We start from the raw sequence: 20,481 nt of genomic DNA, 5'->3' as shown, positions 1-20,481 counted from the left end.
CATGTGACATGGTTGTTAGTGCCAGAGGTGAGAGGACAATAGCCAGACTGCTTCAGGCAACAGTAACTCAAACAACCACTTTTTACAACTAAGGTATGCAGAAGACCAAAATTTCATACAGGCTCACCAAAACTGGGCAAGATTGGAAAAACATTGCTTGTTCTGTCTTTATTTCTGTTTTGACATTCAGATGTCACAATTTGGTGTAAACAACATGAAAGCAAGGATCCATTCTGCCTGTATCAGTTGTTCAGTCTGTGGGGTATATTTTCTTGCCATGCATGGGGTCCCTTAGTACCAAGTAAGCATCATTTAAACACATACCCGAGTATTGTTAGTGATCATGTCTATCTCTTTATGACCAGTTTACCCATCTTCTGACGGCTGCTTCCAACAGGAAAATGTTGGTCTATGTATATCCACAACAGTGGTACCTACAGGATAACTTGACTGCTCATCGAGAAACATTGTTTTAATCTGACAACACTGTTTAAATGGCACAGACTGTACGTGTTACCATTCTGCACAAGATCGCCAGATTGCAGCTTTGCCAAAGCAACAGATGAGTTGACGAAGTCTGAAAGTGATGAGTGAATGGATGTTGAGCTCCAGCTCAATCTGTACTACGTCCAAAGAGAGACAGATGAGGATGAAACAGCTGATTTAACATGCTGATGTTGACAGAGATTTCATTAACCACACAGCACATGCCCTGAACCGAAAGATTAAATTATTCAGACTTCTCTAAGATAAATTCAGAACATATTGATGTGCTACCACAAACACTTTAAGTTTACTCTTTTGTGTGCTGACCTTACAAAAGTGTGAAGCAAAAGTCAAGCAAATAATTTTCATCCACATTTGGTCTTCTGATACTCCTAGTCCTATTTTCATATCTAGGGACAAACATATAATATTTACTTTCAACAAAGGAATACAGGAATAATCGAATAATCTCTCTCTCTCAGAGAGAGAGAGCGAGAGAGAGAAATCTAGCTATCCATCCATAGATCTACAGATAGAGATATAAAGATATATCATATGATTTAAAGCCCCTACGTGTAAGAGTGAGAATGACCTGTTCTATAGTTCTAACTATAAACACATCACTCACACAATTGATTAATAAAATTGTTGGTGCAACATCAAACACAGTAATAAAAGTTTCTTTATAATTCTTAAGCAAAATCCTGAAGCTTTGAATTTTAGGGTCTGTTACTTTAAATAAGTAGATGTAAGTGGATTTATTGGTTTGTCCTTCTGTAGCGTGCAGGAATCAGGAGAATGAGAGCAGATTTGAAGGTAGGTTATTTATAACAGAGCTACTGGCCAAAAGCTACATTGTTATCCATTATCATCCCATGACATGAAAAACATCAAAGACGGATACAACACAGGTATTCCTTGTAACAAAGAAAAATACAAATGACTTTATACACAGATTAAAGTGGTGCATATACACTGCGAGGTGCTTTCTGCAATTAGGCAGAATTGGATGGTAGTCTGTAAGACTTCAAGAACAGGAAGTGAGTGAAGGCAGAGGAAAGGATTAAAGGGTGGAAGCTGAAAATGGAAGAATGTTGCACCAAATTCAGGAAGGAATTGAGAAAGGTTCTGGGTAGTAATGAAGAGTTACAAAATGACTGGGAAGGTACAGGCATAGTGCTGAGAGAAACTGCCAAGAATCGGTTTGGTGTATCCTCTGGACAAATGAAAGAGGACAAGGAGACTTGGTGGTGTAATGAGGAAGTACAGTAAAGTATTCAAAGGAAGGGGTTGGGAAAGAAAAAGTGGGAGATGAAGGAAGAAGACCGTAGTACAGGGAGGCTGGATATACAGCATAGAGAGATGGCAAAGGAAAAGGCTTATAGTGAATTGTATGTGAAACTGGACAGTAAGAGAAGAGAAATGCACTACAGATGGAATAAGTTTTTTTTTTTTTTTGTTCATTTCAGGCACAACAAAATACATATATTAAACATAAAATGCACAAAGTTGATGAGCCATGCTAAGACGCCATGGCAAAGAGTTGGGGTGAGGTGATGATCAATGCTGAGAAAGAGCTCTACAGATGTGATGTTTGCTTTGAGAGTGCTGATGGAGAACTACACAGGTCAGAGGGTGTTATACAGTGTCTTTATGGATCTAAAGAAAGCATGATAGGGTGCCAAGAGAGGGACTGTGGTAACTATGAGAAAGTCAGCAGTGGCAGCAAAGTATGTGAGGCTGGTGCAGGACGTAAGAAAGTGATGAAGTGTGTGGTTGGACAGGGGGGTTCAAGGTGGGGGTGGGATTTCATAAGGGATTGGCTCCGAGCACCTTTTTTTTTTTTTTTTTTTTTTTTTTTTTTTTTTTTTTTAAATTCGAGGAACAGGCTGATAGATGAGGTCAGGTAGGAGGCTCTGGGAAGTCTCTCCTGGAAGACAGTCTGAAGAGGTGGAGGTCTGCACTGAAGAGAAGAGGTATGAAAGTCAGCAGAAGCAGGACAGAATACATTTGTAGAGGTAGGTGAACATGCAAGGAGTAGAGATAGTGAAGGTAGATGAGTTTCAACAATCAAACTAAAGCAATGTATAGTGCACAAACGAGGTGAAGAAGAGTGCAGCAGGCTAGAGTGGGTGGAGATGAGTGCCAGGGGTAATTTGTGACAGGATTGCAGAAATAGTGAAAAGACAGATTTACAAGATGCCAGTGAGATCTGTGGTGATGAATGGTTTGGAGATGATGGCACCTACAAAAACATAGAAGGAGCAGAAGATGCTCAGATTTTCACAGGGAGAAACAAGAGGAAAATGTAAATATAAATCACCTGTCAGTCTTATCTGAAAATGACATGTTGCCTCCCAGGAAGTGAGTCATGTTTACCAGTGAATCAAATATGTGCAAATTTAAATCAGTTTAAATCATAAACACATGATTTAAAAACACAAATCTTTCATCGTGATGAAATCTTTCATTCAAAAAACCTAACCTGAGCAAGTCTGCACTTTAACAAATGTAATTAATTGAGGATTTGCTTTGCGGATATTAAAAAACCTGAATGCATAACCTTTAAATTCACCAAAGCATGACCCAATTATATTTGAAATATCAGCTGTAATTGCTCCAGTGCGTTCCATCAACCACCACTAGCGCATCTCATATTGAGACTATTACTCTCTGTCAACTCAGACTTGCTCTGGAAAAAAGAAATGAGACAAGTTTATACAAAACAGAGGGGGGTTGGGGGGTTCAGTACTTCATGTGCCATCCAAACTTAATATGCTTCAGTTCTTTTTGTTTATTGCCATTAAAACATTTTACAGTCACAACCTCTCTTGGCAAGAGTGACACTCACTTTTATATGGAAAAATGGGTTTATGATCTCCAAAAAAAGAACAATTTGCATTTTGGAAAACAAAAAATATGGGTGAAAGACTTAAAACATACACAGCTTTAAATCAAAGTGCTTATGACAAATACAATACAAACACTTCATTGTATTACTAATAAAGGAAGCATGTCTCCAGTTTTAATCTGAGGTAAACCAGGGTGGAGCTGCTGTTTTCATGTACTTTTGAAGTTTAAGCAAATCTTTCAAAAAGAAGAAAAAAGCAAACAGAATCCAGGGAAAGTGTTGAAATAGTGAAGGAGAAGGGATGTCATCTTGAATAAGTTTCTGCAGACCAACATGATGAGAAATGTGTTATTTAATGTTGTGGAGGATCGATCTAAGGTTCAGGCAGAGGAAAGCGTGTGTGTTTTTGGTTTTGTGATGCAGCTCTTCTATTTGGAGATGCAGGGAGGAAAGTTCAAACAGATGATGGTTCTTCCTGGAAAAAGTTAAAAAAGAAAATGAAAAACAAAGGGTTTGTCTCTACCTGCTGTGAACAAAGTCCATTATTGTGCCGTTTCAAATTTCACATTATGTCTCTAGCCTCCAATGTTGCATATCAAAAATACAAATAAGTGCTCCATGGCACAACATAAGACGTTTTGGGACATTGTTTAGGTTGTTTTATTAGACTGCTAATATGCTAAATGCTAGCAAGCTACCCCTTAAAATATAGTAATGTGCAAAGGTCTTGCGCCCACCCCTCATTTCTTTATATCTTTTAAGGAAAACAGGTTTAATAAAACCTGTAAATATACATGAAAACAGGATCTATGAAGCAAATTTAGTGTTTACAACTTTCTAATAAGCTTAAAAGTCAATATTTGTTATGACCAAATGTATTATTCGACACAGCCTGAGCTTTTATAGTCAAGCTTTCTTGTAATTTCTTTCAGTAGTCTTCGGTAATAGATCTCCAACCTTGAATGCGCTTCTTGAAGCACAATCAAAGCTCTTCTTTGGATCTTGGCTGCATTTTGTTCCATTCTCTGTCAAAATGATCCCACACCGCTTCAATAATGTTGCGGTCTGGGCTCTGAGAGTGTTTGATTAGGTCACTTTCTATTGAGGTGCACTTTTAGTGCACTGGCAGTGTAATTGGGATCACAAGCTAAAATGCAGCCCCAAACCATGACAAAGCCGTTATACCTTCCTCCCAACCTCCTTCATACAGATTCATGATGATTTGAACCAAACATTTTGAATTTGGAAATTAGAAATTTTATGAAACACTCCATAAAACTTTTGCTACTGATCTCCAACCCAATAAATAAAAGAAAACATTCCTTTAAAAATGGTGCAGTACTAGGACTGGACTGAAAATGAGTGAAAGAGCATCCTATATCCAGGGTAAAAGCAAAAAGCTGTGATCTGAAGCTGTGCAAAGGATGAACAAAACCATGTTGAAGATGCAAAGACAAATCTCGTGTATTCCTGGAGTAAGTCGTGACAATACACAAAATAAATGTTGCAAGACATGTTCACTTCCACTAAATCTTCTATTCAAATGCTGATTGGCTGTTAAATATTTCTATCCATGAAGTCAAACGTAAACACATGAATCCAAGCAGGCAGGTAGTTTTTAGCAATGCCCAGAGAAATGCTTCCATGTTTAATGTTTAATATGGACATCACTTTGTCTACCTGATGTTGGAGAGCTTCTGCAGAAGGATGGAGAACTTCTCCAAAGATGGGAGGTCCAGATGAGAGTTTTTAAGGAGCAAGGAAGCTGTTTGGAAAAACTCTTCACAGCTACATGCATCCAGAAAGGAATTTAAGTAGCCTATGAGCACAAAAACAAAAGCAAAGAGAGCAGGATATTATCAAGGCAATTCTGATGATCTGCAACACATTTTATTCAATGTCAAAACTTCTAAAGAGATGGGAATTATCAGCTTAATTTTGCCAGCAAGAAAACTACACGAACACACCAACAAACCACGAATAACACAGCAAAACAGGAACACATATGCTGGTCAGAGTGTCTCTTAGAACATTGTATTTCCATATTGTCACTTAACTTTGACCTCAAACCTCAAACATACACAAACTCACACAGGGAGATGAAACAAAGGACAACAACACCAGCGCACACAGATGGGAGCTGTAGATCTCTTAAATTAATAACAGCAAACGTTGACCTTAACATGAAGACGATTTCGAGTAAACAAACATTTGTTTCTGCTAAAAGTCACATTCCTGCTCCTTGAAAAAGTAGCTGTGTGTTAAAACACACATGCAGTGAGGGAATACAATCTGAGCAACAGAGGGACTTTTTTGGCTGGTGAAGCAGCGCTACTGGCATCAAATCACAGCGGAAGATTGGATGGGGAAGAATAGCACCAGGCTTAGATAAGAAAGGATCAGACAGATAGAAAGATAATAAGACAAAGATAAGCAGGAAAACATGGATTGGTCAGTCTTTTTCCAACAATATCTTGCCCTCAAAATTACTATGGATAACTATGGTAAAATGAATACTACTGGTATTCATTTTACAGCTTATAGGTACATTTGACGTATTTCAAATTTAAGCATTTTTAAACTGCCTTTAACTCCAGACTTTTAATGTAAGCTTAAACATGGCCCACACAGACAAACATAATCCACCAGTGCAGCAGAAGGTAAAGGCTCCAACTAATTATATGTTTCAATTAGACACTTATTTTTAATATAGTCAAATCAAATGTAGAATAAACAGTGTTATCACCAAAACTCCCCAAGGTCCTGTTATTTAAAACTATGCTGGGTTAATAGTTGAAAAGACTGAGTTACCGGTAGGGAATGTGACTACCTCTGTACAAGAAGAGGCAGTTTGACCACAGATGTTTGGTACATTTGTGTATAAATGGACCTTTTTACATTTTTTTTTTTATTGCTAATCTTAAGGTGTAAACCTTTCCCCCTCTTCCTCAGCCCTTTTCCATCTCCCCTCATTACTGCTTGTAAAACAGAATAATTAGCAAGTCTCGCAAGGCTTACAATCCCCTTGAAACACACAAATATCTGCACACACATACAAACACACAGACCTCAGTCCCCAGTCGCCTCTGGCATATGGTCCTGCTGTTTATTAGCATGCAGCAGTTTAAATGATACGGCTCATAACCCTGCTGAACTCACCCTTCCATGAAAACACACTGCAGCTGGTATCTTAACCTTGTCCACCTCCATCTACTCTTTTGTCTTCCAATAAGTAAGACAGAAAGTGGTAGGGGCCCAAGGTTTTATGACCACGATTTCCAAATCTATTGCCTGACCACTACTTATGATTGATGTGAGTTCAGAAAAAAAAAGAAAAAAAAGAAAAAAAAAGAAAAACCCAAAAACGTACTTTTTCACATGTGGTTTTTATGTGGGGAATATATGGAGTGATACACCAGGAGGGCCTGTTTTAACTCAAAGAAAATTGTGATATTCACAGCAGTCTATAAATCTGGGTTAGCAAAGTAATCACAGCAGCTTTGTCAATCAAAACCAGTTTTTAAGCAATATGAATTATACAGTTTTAAAATTGTCTCATAAGCTAGATAAAACTTGAACCATGCATTTCAAAAGTTGTTTCCAAAGAAGTCGGCAGAATCTAAATAAAAGTAGAATGCAATATATTTAAAAAATTAACTCTACATTTTATTGAAAATAGTGAAAAATATCAATGTGCTTATTTTAAATTGAGAAAAGTCGGGAGAGGGACTTGTTTACCACTGTGTTGCATCACTTCTTTTTTTTTTGTAAAGTCTTTGGGAACAGTGTTGTTTCCTCCAACTGTAATGAACAAACTGTACACTTTTAGAAAACTCATCCTATAATAGGAATAGGAAAAAGAACTTAGTTGTGGTCAGAGGTTTACATACACCCATCTTGGACATGAATGTCATGGTAATTTGGGTCTTTTAACCCCTACTATCATTTGGTTAGTTGTCCTCAGCACCCAACCAAGTTTCTGGCATAATTCTGGTTATCTGACCACTCTTTTTGGACATTTAAATGGGTCGGTTTCCTGGCACAGACTCTGCCTTAAAGCGTAATCCATAAATTTTCAACAGGGTTGACATTGGAGCTTTCCAGCAGCTGAAAATGTGCATGCTTTATCCATTCCGAAACCAATTTTGATATGCGTTTGTGATCATTGTCATGTTGGAATACCCAGACATGTCCAAGTTTTAAATGTGTAGCTGTTGAGTTAAGAAGAAGTTAAAGAATTTGGATGTAGCCCTTACTTTTCACGATTTCATCCACTTCGAAAAATGTACCAGTACCACTGGCCACACAACAGCCATAGAGCATGATACTACCACCACCATGCTTGACAGCTGGTACAGTGCTCTTTGAAAGCCTGACATTTACTGAGGTCTTTAGCGCCTCCTTTGTTGGGCGACACCCTCTCAAGTCCAATGTAAAACCAGCTTTACTGTGGACAGGGGCACTGGTGTTCCAACAGTTTCCAATTCCTTCCAAGCTTGAGCCTTGGTTGTTCCTGAGCCTCATCTAAGGGTAAAAATGTGGTTGTTCTCCCCAAGACCTTGGCAAGCTGGTGACACATCTAAACAACTCATATGCATGTTCAATTTGTTGAAATGATGGAATCTGCAATTGTTTAGAAATGGCTTCAAGTGCCCTTCCCAACTTGTGTAAATCTATTGGTCAATCAGTTGGTAAAGCTGGTAAAGAGAAACTACCGGTTATAGTCCATCATGATCACTAGTGAGATGTTAAAAGGCCTCAAAAGATTGAGCCAGTATATATACTTTTGATTTTGTGTGGATTAAAGAAAAGAAAAAAAATCAGACTTGTATTGTTGCTTTTTAAACACTGAATTTTTGTTAAATAATTACCCGTTTACCATTATTATGGGATGTCCTTACAGGAAGTCATTCTTTCATTGTGCATTGGTTTGTAGCTAATTATTGGTCCTGGACATTCCAAGGTCCAGTTGCCTAGGTAACTCTCTAATGTCTTTACCACCCTGTAACATTTCAATCAGCAGTAGCCCTCACTGTCATTAGTAGTTACTTTAAAGTTTCACCTTGAAGTTCAGAAAAGTTTAACTCAGAACATGCTCACTTTGTGTTGTCTGTGGTTATTTTGCTTGTCATTGCTTGGAGTTGGTTAATGCCAGTGAGGGTCTATGGTTTCATGTTGCTGACCCTTGCTTCCTTTGTGAATGTTCTTTTAAAATATAATTGCTGATAGCTTTAAAGAAGCAATTCTGGATTAAAAAAAACAAACACAAAACAAATCACAGACCAACTCAAACAGCATTAAACTGTCAGATAACAGAACATCAGTAGATTTTAATATCTTCTAACACTGTGCAAAGACCAAGTATCTTAGATTTAAAAAGGTTTTCAGTTGTGAAACTGTTTTTGTAATGACTGTAGTATAAGGTATAATCATTTAAATAAACAGACTACAGTTTCACATTGACAGATATCATTTAAATAAACAGACTACAGTTATTCACATTGACAGATAGTATTCATGTATCACATTTCCACTTTTTAATTATTTCCTAGGGTGAGGGATACCAATGACTGAATGGTAAATGGACTGGTTGTTATACAGCACTTTTTAACTCAGAGTACTCAAAGTGCTTTATACAAACTTGCCTCATTCATCCATTCATACAAGCACTTTATTTCTGTGCTTTTTCTACCTAAGTGCTTTCTAGCTAACATTCACACATATTCATACTCTGATGGATGCATCAGAGAGCAACTTGGGGTTACTACCATGCCCAAAAACATTTGGCATGCAAAATGTCTTGCTACTCAATGCAAATGCAAAACTACTACTACTGCCACTCAGCAGGCACATGTATCAACATTCATGAACTGATCTGCATTGACCCTTCTAGGTTAAATGTACCAGAAGAACGCTTTAATTGTTAAGCTACAGAAAATGTGAGTCACATCATTATATACACTAAAAATAGGTCTCAACAACCAGTATTCATTAAATGAGTTTTACAATGGAAGCCAAAGCCTCTTACTGTAAACCTTTCTTTGCTCTGAGCTGCATTGGAAAAAACACACCATAACCATTCATCTAAAAGTGTTTACCACAAAACAAGCCTACTTACAGGACTCTTCACTGAGTTTCATCAGAATGTCTATAGGCATGTTGAGCCCTGTGCGACTCCCCCGAAGCACTGAAAGCAGCCTCTGCACTCCTCCATAGTGGATGAACAGCCCTCGACTCTCCTCATTCATCAGTTCTCTATAGAGACTTTCAAGTGCCTGGGACAGCACATCAGCTGCACATGAAAAGAGTAAAGTAGAAACAGTCAAAAACACTCCAGGTGTTTAGTTGAAAATGACACATTTCAACCTCCCATTGGCAGTTTGGTCTTTCAGTTGAAATTATGGTCTTAAAATATGTAAAAATAATAAGTTTGTTTGTTTGTTTTTTACATTTAAAGTCGCTGTTTTTGTTGTTTTAATGATTTTTTTCCAATAATTTTAAAAATAATAATGACAATTATAATTTATAGTATTACTAATCATTTTTAATATATTTACATACATACATGTTTTTTTAAACACATGTTTATCAAGGGTAACAGCTCAGTGGAAGATTTCATCAAATTTTGTTTGAAGGTTTCCACCTGTTCATTTCAAGCGTGTTGACCGCCTCGGTAGCCTCACCCCCACCATTTTCATCGTTTTCTGTTCTTGCAGAGAATTTTACATACATAAAAACAGCTTGTACAAACTGTATAGTTAATTTAAAGAAAACAAAACAACATGCAAATGTTTAAGTCTTTGGCTATTGACTGTATTGAGCCTCATATTGGGAGGTCCAGTGAACAGCTACGAAATGCAAGTTCATTTCTTGTCAGTCACTTGTTCAATTTCTTTTGAACATCTAAAAATGAAAGACTGTGTAAGAATGGCTGTATTTCCCAAACCGTTAATGCAAAACTTACTGAATCCCTTGAATTAAAGCTGAAAATCTGCACTTCAATCACATCTTTGCTGTTATAAAATCCATTGTTGTACAGATGCAAAAACATAAAAAAATCTGTAATTGTCCAAATACTTATGGTTCTAACTGTATGATTACTTATTTGAGGTTAGATTACTCACTGAGGCAGAGACGTTTCTTAGTGTATCCCTTTGCATTAGATGCATTACACATGGGAAGTACTCATTCACCAGCTGTTTCCTATCTTCTCCCACTTAACTCACAACTCTCCACTGTACTTTGGATGTAATGGCTACAGTCCTCTGACAAAGTTATTTTCAAATTTCCAAAAGCTTCACATTTTACCTGACATATGATAAAAGCCAAGCTTTGTTAGTTTAAGTGCCTGAGTTTGTTATATATAAAAATGAGCAATTAGCAAAGGAGAAGAAATATCTCTTTATTACAGTTAATTTGGCTCCTCAACAATCCACAAGGAGAAAAAAAAAGAGAAACCTGGTAGGCAGATTGACAGAAAACAGTCTGCATTGATGTGCTGAGGGAGCCCTCGAGCAGACGGAAGGTCATTTTAGAAAAGAGTTTCATAAAATCTGTCAGGATTTGTCAGGTTTGTGGGCTGAACCCAGAGAGCCAACCAAGATTTATAGAGTGGAAGGGCAAAGAGCTCCTTGCCCTTTTAGAATATTTGCACGTAACGGAAGAGGGCCAAGAACCTGAAGCAATGCTAGCAGCTCCGTGATCTGAGGATTTTCCTTATCAAACCCAGCCGTGAGTTTAGATCCAAAACAATCCCCATCACTCACTGTCAATATATAAACTGTGGATGGAAGAATAACATGTTAGTGTAACATGATGCCAATCATTACGATGCCAATATCCTAACATTTAGCAGGAAATGTTTACCATTCTACTGTCTTAGTTAAGCTTTGTTTAGGAACAAACAAATCATGTAAATCCATCCAGCAACTTAATATTTAGGTCTGCACTCAGACAACAAACCTTGACCCAGGTTCAACTATATAGAGCAAGGCATATCTTCTAATCTTCTCAGAAAAGACAGTAGTGACTTATATTTTTTTTTTTAAAAGTATGGTCCTATGCATACATACGCTGGGACACTTTAAATCAGAGCATAGCATCAAGTCAGTTATACTTCTAGAATATTGATCTGGTCATTTAAGTAACAGAGCAGGGTTGTTAATCAGTCTCATCTGCTTCGGTGTTAATGACATTAACAGCAGATGCACTAGAGACAATAATTGGGCAACCCGCAAAACAGTAATGGTTTTACAGGTGGAGGCCTCTGCCTTTTTTCCCCCCCAACCATCTTTTTAATTTATTTTCTCATTAGTTTTGCATTTGGCTAGGGTTAGTTTCACTATTTGTAGCATGATGAGGTTGCACAGATAGTACAACTCCTGGGATGGCACATCAATATGTGCTATTGCCAGAAGATTCACTGTGTCTTCCAGCACAGTCTCAAGAGCATGGAGGAGACTCCAGGAGAAAGGCAGTTACTCTAGGAGAGCTACACAGGGCTGTAAAAGATACTTAACCCATTAGCAAGAATGGTATCTGCTCCTCTGAGGAAGGAGGGACATGATGAGCACTGCCAGAGCCCTACAAAATTACCTCCAGCAGGCCACTGGTGTGAATATTTTTGACCAAACAATCAGAAACAGACTTCATGAGAGTAGCCTGAGAGCCAGACTTTCTGTATTGGGTCCTGTGCTCACTGCACATTGAGATCTGATGTGCTTTCAAAATGTTCTTTTAATTTTTGAGGAGTATATGTATATATACACGTGTTTTCATTAATACCTTGTGTGATGGTGCTGAAGATAATGAGGACAGAAAGGATCCGTGTATGAGGACAAGGGCTTCGGTAAAGAGGCCAACTTCCAGCTGCTTTCATAGGGTGATCTGAATCTTCTGCAGGCTTTGACACTTCCTCTCCTATCCATTGCAGAGTAGCAGATGGTGCTACATGCTGGGTAAAATACACAGAAACACACACTTAGATGCTCTGGCCATTGCACAATATCAGCAACTGTGCCTGCAATCATTTACTTTTGTTATATAACTGTCAAAACAGAAATTACATGCCTACAATGATCTTCATCAAATGCTAGTGTATAAAATACAAGGTCAGCCTGACAGGGAGCCAGCAGGCTTCTTCTGCAACTTTTCCATAACTGATGGATCTAATAAATCAGCACAGTAAACTACAGCTACTATCCAAGATTTATGTATTTTGAAAGCTGAAGAGCTGGTGGTCTTCTATTCCCTTTCCCCAAGGTCTCCACTGGTTCACCAAGAACCCTCATCTTAAGGTCATCTGTTTCTCCATCTATGTGTTTTGGCTCAAAGCCAGTTGGTATTCATCATATAAAGGGAACACATTATTCAGCAATAAGGAATCAAGTGGTTTAACGGGCCCAAGCTCCCTGTAGCAGGACTAGTGACAAGGACTTAAGGCTGGAAGATTGGAAACGGTAGAAAGTAAGTGGATAAGGACAGTTGGTATAGGCTGAACCCAAGCTCATAGCTGGGACTGAGACCAGATGACTGGCAGCTGGTAAGGACTTCATACGAGCATGAAAATTGCAGTCCAAGTCTGCAAATGGGATTGGGCCACGGTTTAATAATGTCTCACATTCAGATAGAAAATGCTGATGTACAGTGTTTGTTATCTAGGACTCTTGAGGGGCTTGTGGCCGGATAAGGAGAAGGACACACACCCTTATCAGAGCCACAAAAACGGCGACAGCCTGCTCAAATGTCTAGAGTCTAGACTCTGACACACATACAGGCAGAGGACTTCAGAAAACCAAGCATCTCATGTAAACACAAGATGAAACTCGACAGGACTACCAAACAAGAAAGCCTTCCTTAGTGTGAAGGGAGATGTAGCGATAAAGTGGATATCCCCCGCTTGAAGTCAATGTGTACCTCTGATGTGTGGGGAGGGAAAAACTGCGTCAACTTTAGAGCCAGCCTCATATTTTGAAATGGGGTCCAGCAGCTTTCTGCTAGCAGAATAATACTCACCTTTATAAAGGCCAATGAAAAATGAATGAGCCAGGCCACAGAATTACCTGCATCTTGTTATAGATTGTAATCTCACCCTGCTGTGTTCTTACTTTCTAAAAGCAAAGCTTATCTATTAACAGGAATAACACTGCAGCTGAAAAGTGTCCAGAAGCAATGTTTTAGGAATAAAGCGGCTGTTACTTAGATTAATGTCCTTTCAGGCAGCTATGCGGGAGATTTAGTTTTTAAACAGTGGCAGATCATATAAACAAGATGCAGCCCATTTTGTCTTTCTTGCAGAAAAACAAACCATCCCCCCTGAAGGTCACTGTCTTGGCAACGTTTTTTCAGCACTGGCTTGTTCGCTCACAGTGAACACACGCTTAAAAGTTTCATGAAAAAGAATAGTGACTGTGTTAGACTTTGTTTATAATGATCTCAGCCAGAGCTTAAATAGTCATAGCGTAACATTTCTTTCAACAACCCACCAAGAACATTTCCTAATAAATATCGTGCATGGCCAAAGGTTTAATTATTATTTTTTTTAGCTGAATTCCGGTAAAAATGTCATGCTCCACATGTCCTACTGTCCATAATATAATACAGTAAGTTCCTTGGTGGATCTAAAAATTACCTGCTCTAACAACACAGCTTGCTCACAGAAAAAATATTATCTTTACCTGCCTGCTGTTGTCCAAGTGTCTCAAAGCAGAGTAAATGAGGCGAAGCAGGTTGAGGAGGAGCTTAGGTTCTGACAAAGGCGTGTGATGAAGCTGGTCTGCTAATAACGGCAGCACCTAAGAAACCCAAGATATGTTATGTCTAATCAAACTCTGTCCACGTCTCATCATCTCCTGCTTTTTTGTTATTGTGACACCAACTGTGTGTTGGAATACAGCTGGGATGAAATGCAAAGATCAGAGCAAAGCTGCATTGAGCACACCACCTTGAGGCATCTTTCGCTGAGCAGAACCTCTGAAGGCAGACACCGGCCTACACCTTCCACTTTGTTTTCTGTTACATCAAGCACCCACTCCAGCAGAAAGGCCATGAGCTTCAGTGGAGAGGGAGTTGCGCTGCCCTGAAGGAACAAGGGTGAAAAATAAGTTGCAGTTGCTGTGTTTATTAGGCCTCTCCCAGCTCAAATATAATGCAAAGAAAAAGTGTTAAAAAAGAAAATAAAGCAATAAAAGTTTGACAAAGCCAGCTTTCTCAGCAGGGATATAACTGTATCCAACTCTGTATATCTATCTTCATCAACAGCAGTCATGATAACTTAACATAATCACAAACTATGATTTATCATGTCAGTTGGAAGTATGCGTGTGGTTTGTGGAGAAGGGCTGTTGTACCATTTCCTTTCCGGGTATGTGTAAAGAGCTGTGTTAGTGTTTGTCTAACCACACTAAACCATGTGCAGCGTTTTTCACTAAACACATTAACGATAAATTAAGTAACATGGCTGTAATTAGAGGAAATCTGTAAATCCTGCTGATTGGTAGTACATTTAACTGTTAAACAAACAACCCCCCCGGTCCTACTCCCACACACAGAGACGCACTCAGAGTAGATGAAGTACCTTGTTGTTGGGTTTTCCAGAAGCTGTTGCTTTCTCCTTGTTGCAAGGTTTAAAACACTCGGTACTCTTAATAATCCCTTTGTTGCAGCTTCTTGTTGCTAAATTGTGCTCATATTTCCTCTTAAAATAATAAAAAAAAGCCAAAAAAGTAAATGTCAATATCTGTTTTGTCTATTTACTAAAGATAACAGATATCAGAATGGCCTCCATTATTCAACTCTCATTATTAGATGCTGAAAACTGATTGTGAGACTAAACGTCACAACTTGAAGGCTTTTCATATAAAACATGAAGGAACGGCCTTTTCTGCACTGATATATTTGTTGTTACCTGAAGATTTTCAAGCCGAGCCTGCACCCTCTTGGATTGGCTCTCCAGCCTCTTATTTCGTTCACTGATCTCATTCAACTGTTGATTTGAGAAAAAAAAAAAAAAAAGACAATGACTATCAGTGTGCTGTTGCAATATAAATTCCCCAAAAGCACTTAGATCAACAAAACAAGTGTAGACAAAGCAATCCTAATCCACTGTCATATTAGTGAACTTCCAGATATGTTATGTTGTAGCGCCCTCCTCTGGATCAACAAGCTACTGGCTTGGTAAGAAAACTTTTACTTCATTTTTGGGAAGATTTGAATGGTAACTTTGAAGATGCCATCATCTTCATTTTGAATATGACATTCAAAAGTTGAAAATAATTATGTTTATGAAATGTTCAGACCTAGATTAGAAATTTTACGAATGCAACCAATTCCAACCTGCTTCTTCATGTTATCATTGAGATCCTTGATTGTCTCAAAGTTGCTTTTAAGCCTCTTGTTTTCTTTGTTTTTCTCTCGAAGAAGGTCCTGCAGCCGGCTCAGTTCATGCTGGTGTTTCTGGTGAGATGCACACATAACTGAACATTCACACAAAATGAAGATACCAGTCACACCTTAGGGAATAATCCATGGCCTGTAAGGCCTGTAAGTGCATGGATGGTTATATAGAAGGTGGAAGGAAAGGGAACTATGTGTGGTGAAGAACACGTCCCTTCTTTTTAATGTAATATGATGTTTTATTCGTGTCAAACCTCCTCTATTGTCACAATGCGGCTGTGGACCATCTCTTTCATCCCAGCCAGCTTCAGAAAAGCCTCTTCTTGCCGTTTTAGCCTCCTTTCTCTCTCATGCAGTTCTCTCTCCCGCTGCTGCTGATTTTGTCGCTCTGCCTGTGAACACACAAATGCATGCTGAGTCTACAGCTTCAGCACAATAAAAAACGAAATACCTAACATGCCATGTTTGTAAGGTTTCTTCATTTTAATTGATTGAGCAATTCTGGACATAGAGCTTTATTTATTCTACAGGGAGTGCAGAATTATTAGGCAAGTTGTATTTTTGAGGAATAATTTAATTATTGAACAACAACCATGTTCTCAATGAACCCAAAAAACTCATTAATATCAAAGCTGAATGTTTTTGGAAGTAGTTTTTAGTTTTAGCTATTTTAGGGGCATATCTGTGTGTGCAGGTGACTATTACTGTGCATAATTATTAGGCAACTTAACAAAAAACAGATATATACCCATTTCAATTATTTATTTTTACCAGTGAAACCAATATAACATCTCCACATTCACAAATATACATTTCTGACATTCAAAAACAAAACAAAAACAAATCAGCGACCAATATAGCCACCTTTCTTTGCAAGGACACTCAAAAGCCTGCCATCCATGGATTCTGTCAGTGTTTTGATCTGTTCACCATCAACATTGCGTGCAGCAGCAACCACAGCCTCCCAGACACTGTTCAGAGAGGTGTAGTTTTCCCTCCTTGCAAATCTCACATTTGATGATGGACCACAGGTTCTCAATGGGGTTCAGATCAGGTGAACAAGGAGGCCATGTCATTAGTTTTTCTTCTTTTATACCCTTTCTTGCCAGCCACGCTGTGGAGTACTTGGACGCGTGTGATGGAGCATTGTCCTGCATGAAAATCATGTTTTTCTTGAAGGATGCAGACTTCTTCCTGTACCACTGCTTGAAGAAGGTGTCTTCCAGAAACTGGCAGTAGGACTGGGAGTTGAGCTTGACTCCATCCTCAACCCGAAAAGGCCCCACAAGCTCATCTTTGATGATACCAGCCCAAACCAGTACTCCACCTCCACCTTGCTGGCGTCTGAGTCGGACTGGAGCTCTCTGCCCTTTACCAATCCAGCCACGGGCCCATCCATCTGGCCCATCAAGACTCACTCTCATTTCATCAGTCCATAAAACCTTAGAAAAATCAGTCTTGAGATATTTCTTGGCCCAGTCTTGACGTTTCAGCTTGTGTGTCTTGTTCAGTGGTGGTCGTCTTTCAGCCTTTCTTACCTTGGCCATGTCTCTGAGTATTGCACACCTTGTGGTTTTGGGCACACCAGTGATGTTGCAGCTCTGAAATATGGCCAAACTGGTGGCAAGTGGCATCTTGGCAGCTGCACGGTTGACTTTTCTCAGTTCATGGGCAGTTATTTTGCGCCTTGGTTTTTCCACACGCTTCTTGCGACCCTGTTGACTATTTTGAATGAAACGCTTGATTGTTCGATGATCACGCTTCAGAAACTTTGCAATTTTAAGACTGCTGCATCCCTCTGCAAGATATCTCACTATTTTTGACTTTTCTGAGCCTGTCAAGTTCTTCTTTTGACCCATTTTGCCAAAGGAAAGGAAGTTGCCTAATAATTATGCAGACCTGATATAGGGTGTTGATGTCATTAGACCACACCCCTTCTCATTACAGAGATGCACATCACCTAATATGCTTAATTGGTAGTAGGCTTTCGAGCCTATACAGCTTGGAGTAAGACAACATGCATGAAGAGGATGATGTGGACAAAATACTCATTTGCCTAATAATTCTGCACTCCCTGTATTATGAGAGGAAGAAATACTAATGTGCAAACCTTTAGCTGTTTGTGTATGGTCATCATTTCACGGTAAATCTTGACTAGTGCAAAGGAAGATGAGTCACATGAGTTGGGAAACTGGAAATCCCACTGCAGCTCTCTGTCACTCTCAGTCTCCTGGGACCCAGAGCTACCATCCAGATAGGAAGGCAAGGTCACATCTGGACAAGAGTATCAAGTTATCAAAAGAAAACTTTAAATGAACTTAGGATATAATTTCAGCTTCTGATTGAAGCAGAAAACATTTGCCTTGGCAACAAAGTGGACTACTGGCTGTGAAACACACATACCTGTTTCTGTAAACAGCACCTGAGACTCCTGAAGTGGGACTACTGTGGAGTCTGCACTCAGGTCCTCATTACTGCCATGCAGACTACAACTGTGCCAAATCAAACCAAACACAACCACATACAGGTTTTGCTCAAAGAAGTCATCATAGACATGCAAACACTTCCATGGTGTTACTGATCACTTACTGCTCAGGATGATTGGCGACTGCTTTGAACAGTTCATGCAAAGCTCTGTTGTAGCATTTCAACTCTTTGCTTAGCTCTTTGGACCCACCAGTCAAAACAAGTCTTTGTGCAAAGTCTAAAAAAAATAAAATAATTAAAAATAATAATTATAGTCATTCAGTAATTTATTTAATTTGTGTAGCACTGTCCGTACATGTGATGTGGCAAGTGCAATATGTGGTGTAACTTTAGAAATGTGTCCAAAATGGAAAAACTAGCTCTCAGTGAGATTTTATATCAGCAATTTGTTTTCTCAAGGGCCCACATGAGAAACCGGGATTGTTGTAGGAGGCTGCACTAACAAGCTGAACTCAACTCCGCTAAATATGAATTTTAGCTCTTTATAAGCTTTCCCATGTGTGCCTCCACAGCAGTGCCAGTTTCCCATGTGACCCTTGGGAAAATTAACCGCCCACCCCTGTTTTAGAGCTTCAGTAATTTGCTTAGACCAGTTGAATGTTTTTCAAAACACCAAATTTTTAGCAATGGGACAATTGCACTTGAAATTTCTTTTAAAGAAAGCTGGGCTACCAGCTGCAGTAGCTCTATATACTTTGTTTCACTTAAAAACAAACAAACAAGAAAACAAAAACAACAATGTAATTTCCCCAAGACTCTCTGAACTTTTGCATTTTGTCAGTACAGAACATTGCAACCCACTGTGTTGACAGCAGCATTTGGGACTTGCTTTTAAGCTTTTCACCATTTTTAAAATAGAAAAAAAGCTATATATTCAATAATATCCTGTTAACCAGTGAAGACAAATGTGGTGTGACGTGCAATATTTAATAAATATATAATGCTTAAAGATCTGTTGGAACCCAAAAAGGGCATGTGACACCCAGACTACACTTACCATCACTGGTTCCTGTGGTAGTTCCCTTTGGAGGTAGAACCTAAAAGACAGTGCAACATGTTTTAGAAAATAGGTGCAAAAAGACAAAATGTCATATAACTATTTGTCAAATAACGTGGTGACTACTCTTACATGAAGCCTACATACACAGCTGGTAACCCACAAATACAGAGGCTCGGTGTTCAACTAGCTACACGTTAACCTAGTCTGTTTCTTATGAAGTTAGATACAGGGATGGGAGACCAGATATTAATGATTTAAACGCGTAGGTTAACGTTCATTTAACCAGTAGTAACTATGTAAACAAGCTTGGTAAACGTCGGTCGGAGAACAAACAGAAGAATGGACAGGCAACTTTTGCACCGGTTAGCGTTTCCAAGATACTGCACCACAAAACTTAACTGTGTACTTCACATTGTCAAACCTGCTTCCTCCTCTCCAAATATTGCTGCTCAGGCTTTTCCACGGTGTTATTCAAGTCGGCATCCTTGAAATGTTGGTTCATAGCTACTGTTCCTGTGGTTAGAATCCACTGAATCTTCCTCCTCTTCACTTTTATCCCACGAGTTCACGTAAAATAAAAAATAAAACCAACTTCCGGTTAAAACTTTCCAATTAAAACCTCTTCATATCGTGGACAAAGGTACTTTTTCTGAGCTCGTATTCTGTAAAGTTACTGGTGACATGTTTGAAAACGTCCTTAACCAACTGTGTTCGCTAACTTTAAAGCACCATCCAAAATTTGGCGGATGATTAATCACGTGACGCATTTTCTTCCACGCCACCAGCGCTGTTTAGTGGGGGACAATGGCGCCAGCTAGTGGCTTTTAAATGTAATCCATATGTGTGAACGAGAGGCAGACAGGTATAACAGTGAAGCTGCAAGGAGCAGAGGCAGTGAAGGTGGATGAGTTTAAATACCTGGGGTCATCCAACCAGGTGAAGGAGAGAGTGCAGGCAGGGAGGAGTGGAGAGGACAAAAGGAAGACCTGAGAGGAGTTGCATGGATGTAGTGCTGAGGACATGCAGAGGGTTGGTGTAACAGAGGGGCATGCTAGGAATAGGGTAAAATGGAGGCAAATAATCCTCTGTGGTGATCTCTAAAGGGACCAGTCGAAAGAAAAAGAAGAAGAATATTGCTCAAAGAAAAGAGTTATTGCTCCAAATAAAAAGAGAGAAGTACAGGACGATAAGTGACAGCAGGTGCGGAGGATGAATGTTTGATCAGCATAGTCATCAGTGATATTCTCTAATTTCTCCAGCAGTG

At 39.0% G+C, this 20,481-nt stretch overlaps 1 protein-coding gene across 5 annotated transcripts; it reads right to left on the bottom strand.

The window, feature by feature from the left end:
* Nucleotides 1-1,295: 1,295 nt before the first annotated feature.
* ccdc138 (coiled-coil domain containing 138) lies at nt 1,296-20,007 on the bottom strand. Of its 5 annotated transcripts, none has more exons than XM_005451948.4 (15): nt 19,639-20,006; nt 19,215-19,254; nt 18,320-18,434; nt 18,134-18,228; nt 17,841-18,004; nt 15,985-16,122; nt 15,671-15,790; nt 15,243-15,320; nt 14,913-15,032; nt 14,280-14,414; nt 14,014-14,130; nt 12,122-12,290; nt 9,456-9,629; nt 5,018-5,156; nt 1,296-3,812 (listed from the first exon to the last, which is right to left on the bottom strand). In XM_005451948.4, exons 1-15 carry the CDS (start codon nt 19,717-19,719, stop codon nt 3,686-3,688), a joined length of 1,812 nt encoding a protein of 603 aa, XP_005452005.1. In that variant the 5' UTR covers nt 19,720-20,006; the 3' UTR covers nt 1,296-3,685. The 5 variants fall into 5 exon arrangements, 4 of the variants coding, with proteins under 4 accessions (XP_005452005.1, XP_005452006.1, XP_005452008.1 ...); XM_005451949.4 differs by having other exon boundaries at nt 18,134-18,222; nt 19,639-20,005; XR_003216917.1 differs by having other exon boundaries at nt 3,677-3,812; nt 9,452-9,629.
* Between the last annotated feature and the right edge of the window lie 474 nt (nt 20,008-20,481).

This window comes from Oreochromis niloticus, linkage group LG16 (genome assembly GCF_001858045.2).
Source record: "Oreochromis niloticus isolate F11D_XX linkage group LG16, O_niloticus_UMD_NMBU, whole genome shotgun sequence".
NCBI lineage: Eukaryota > Metazoa > Chordata > Actinopteri > Cichliformes > Cichlidae > Oreochromis > Oreochromis niloticus.
This window is presented reverse-complemented; position numbering and strand designations above follow the sequence as displayed.

Bases quoted from the DNA above. Each gene is read 5' to 3' on its own strand.
- ccdc138 (XM_005451948.4), bottom strand. From the start codon at position 19,719: ATGAACCAACATTTCAAGGATGCCGACTTGAATAACACCGTGGAAAAG. The intron at 18,435-19,214 runs GTAAGTGTAGTC...TATTTTTTTTAG, and splicing joins TACCACAGGAACCAGTGATG to ACTTTGCACAAAGACTTGTT. The intron at 15,033-15,242 runs GTAACAACAAAT...TATTATTTTAAG, and splicing joins CTCGGCTTGAAAATCTTCAG to AGGAAATATGAGCACAATTT.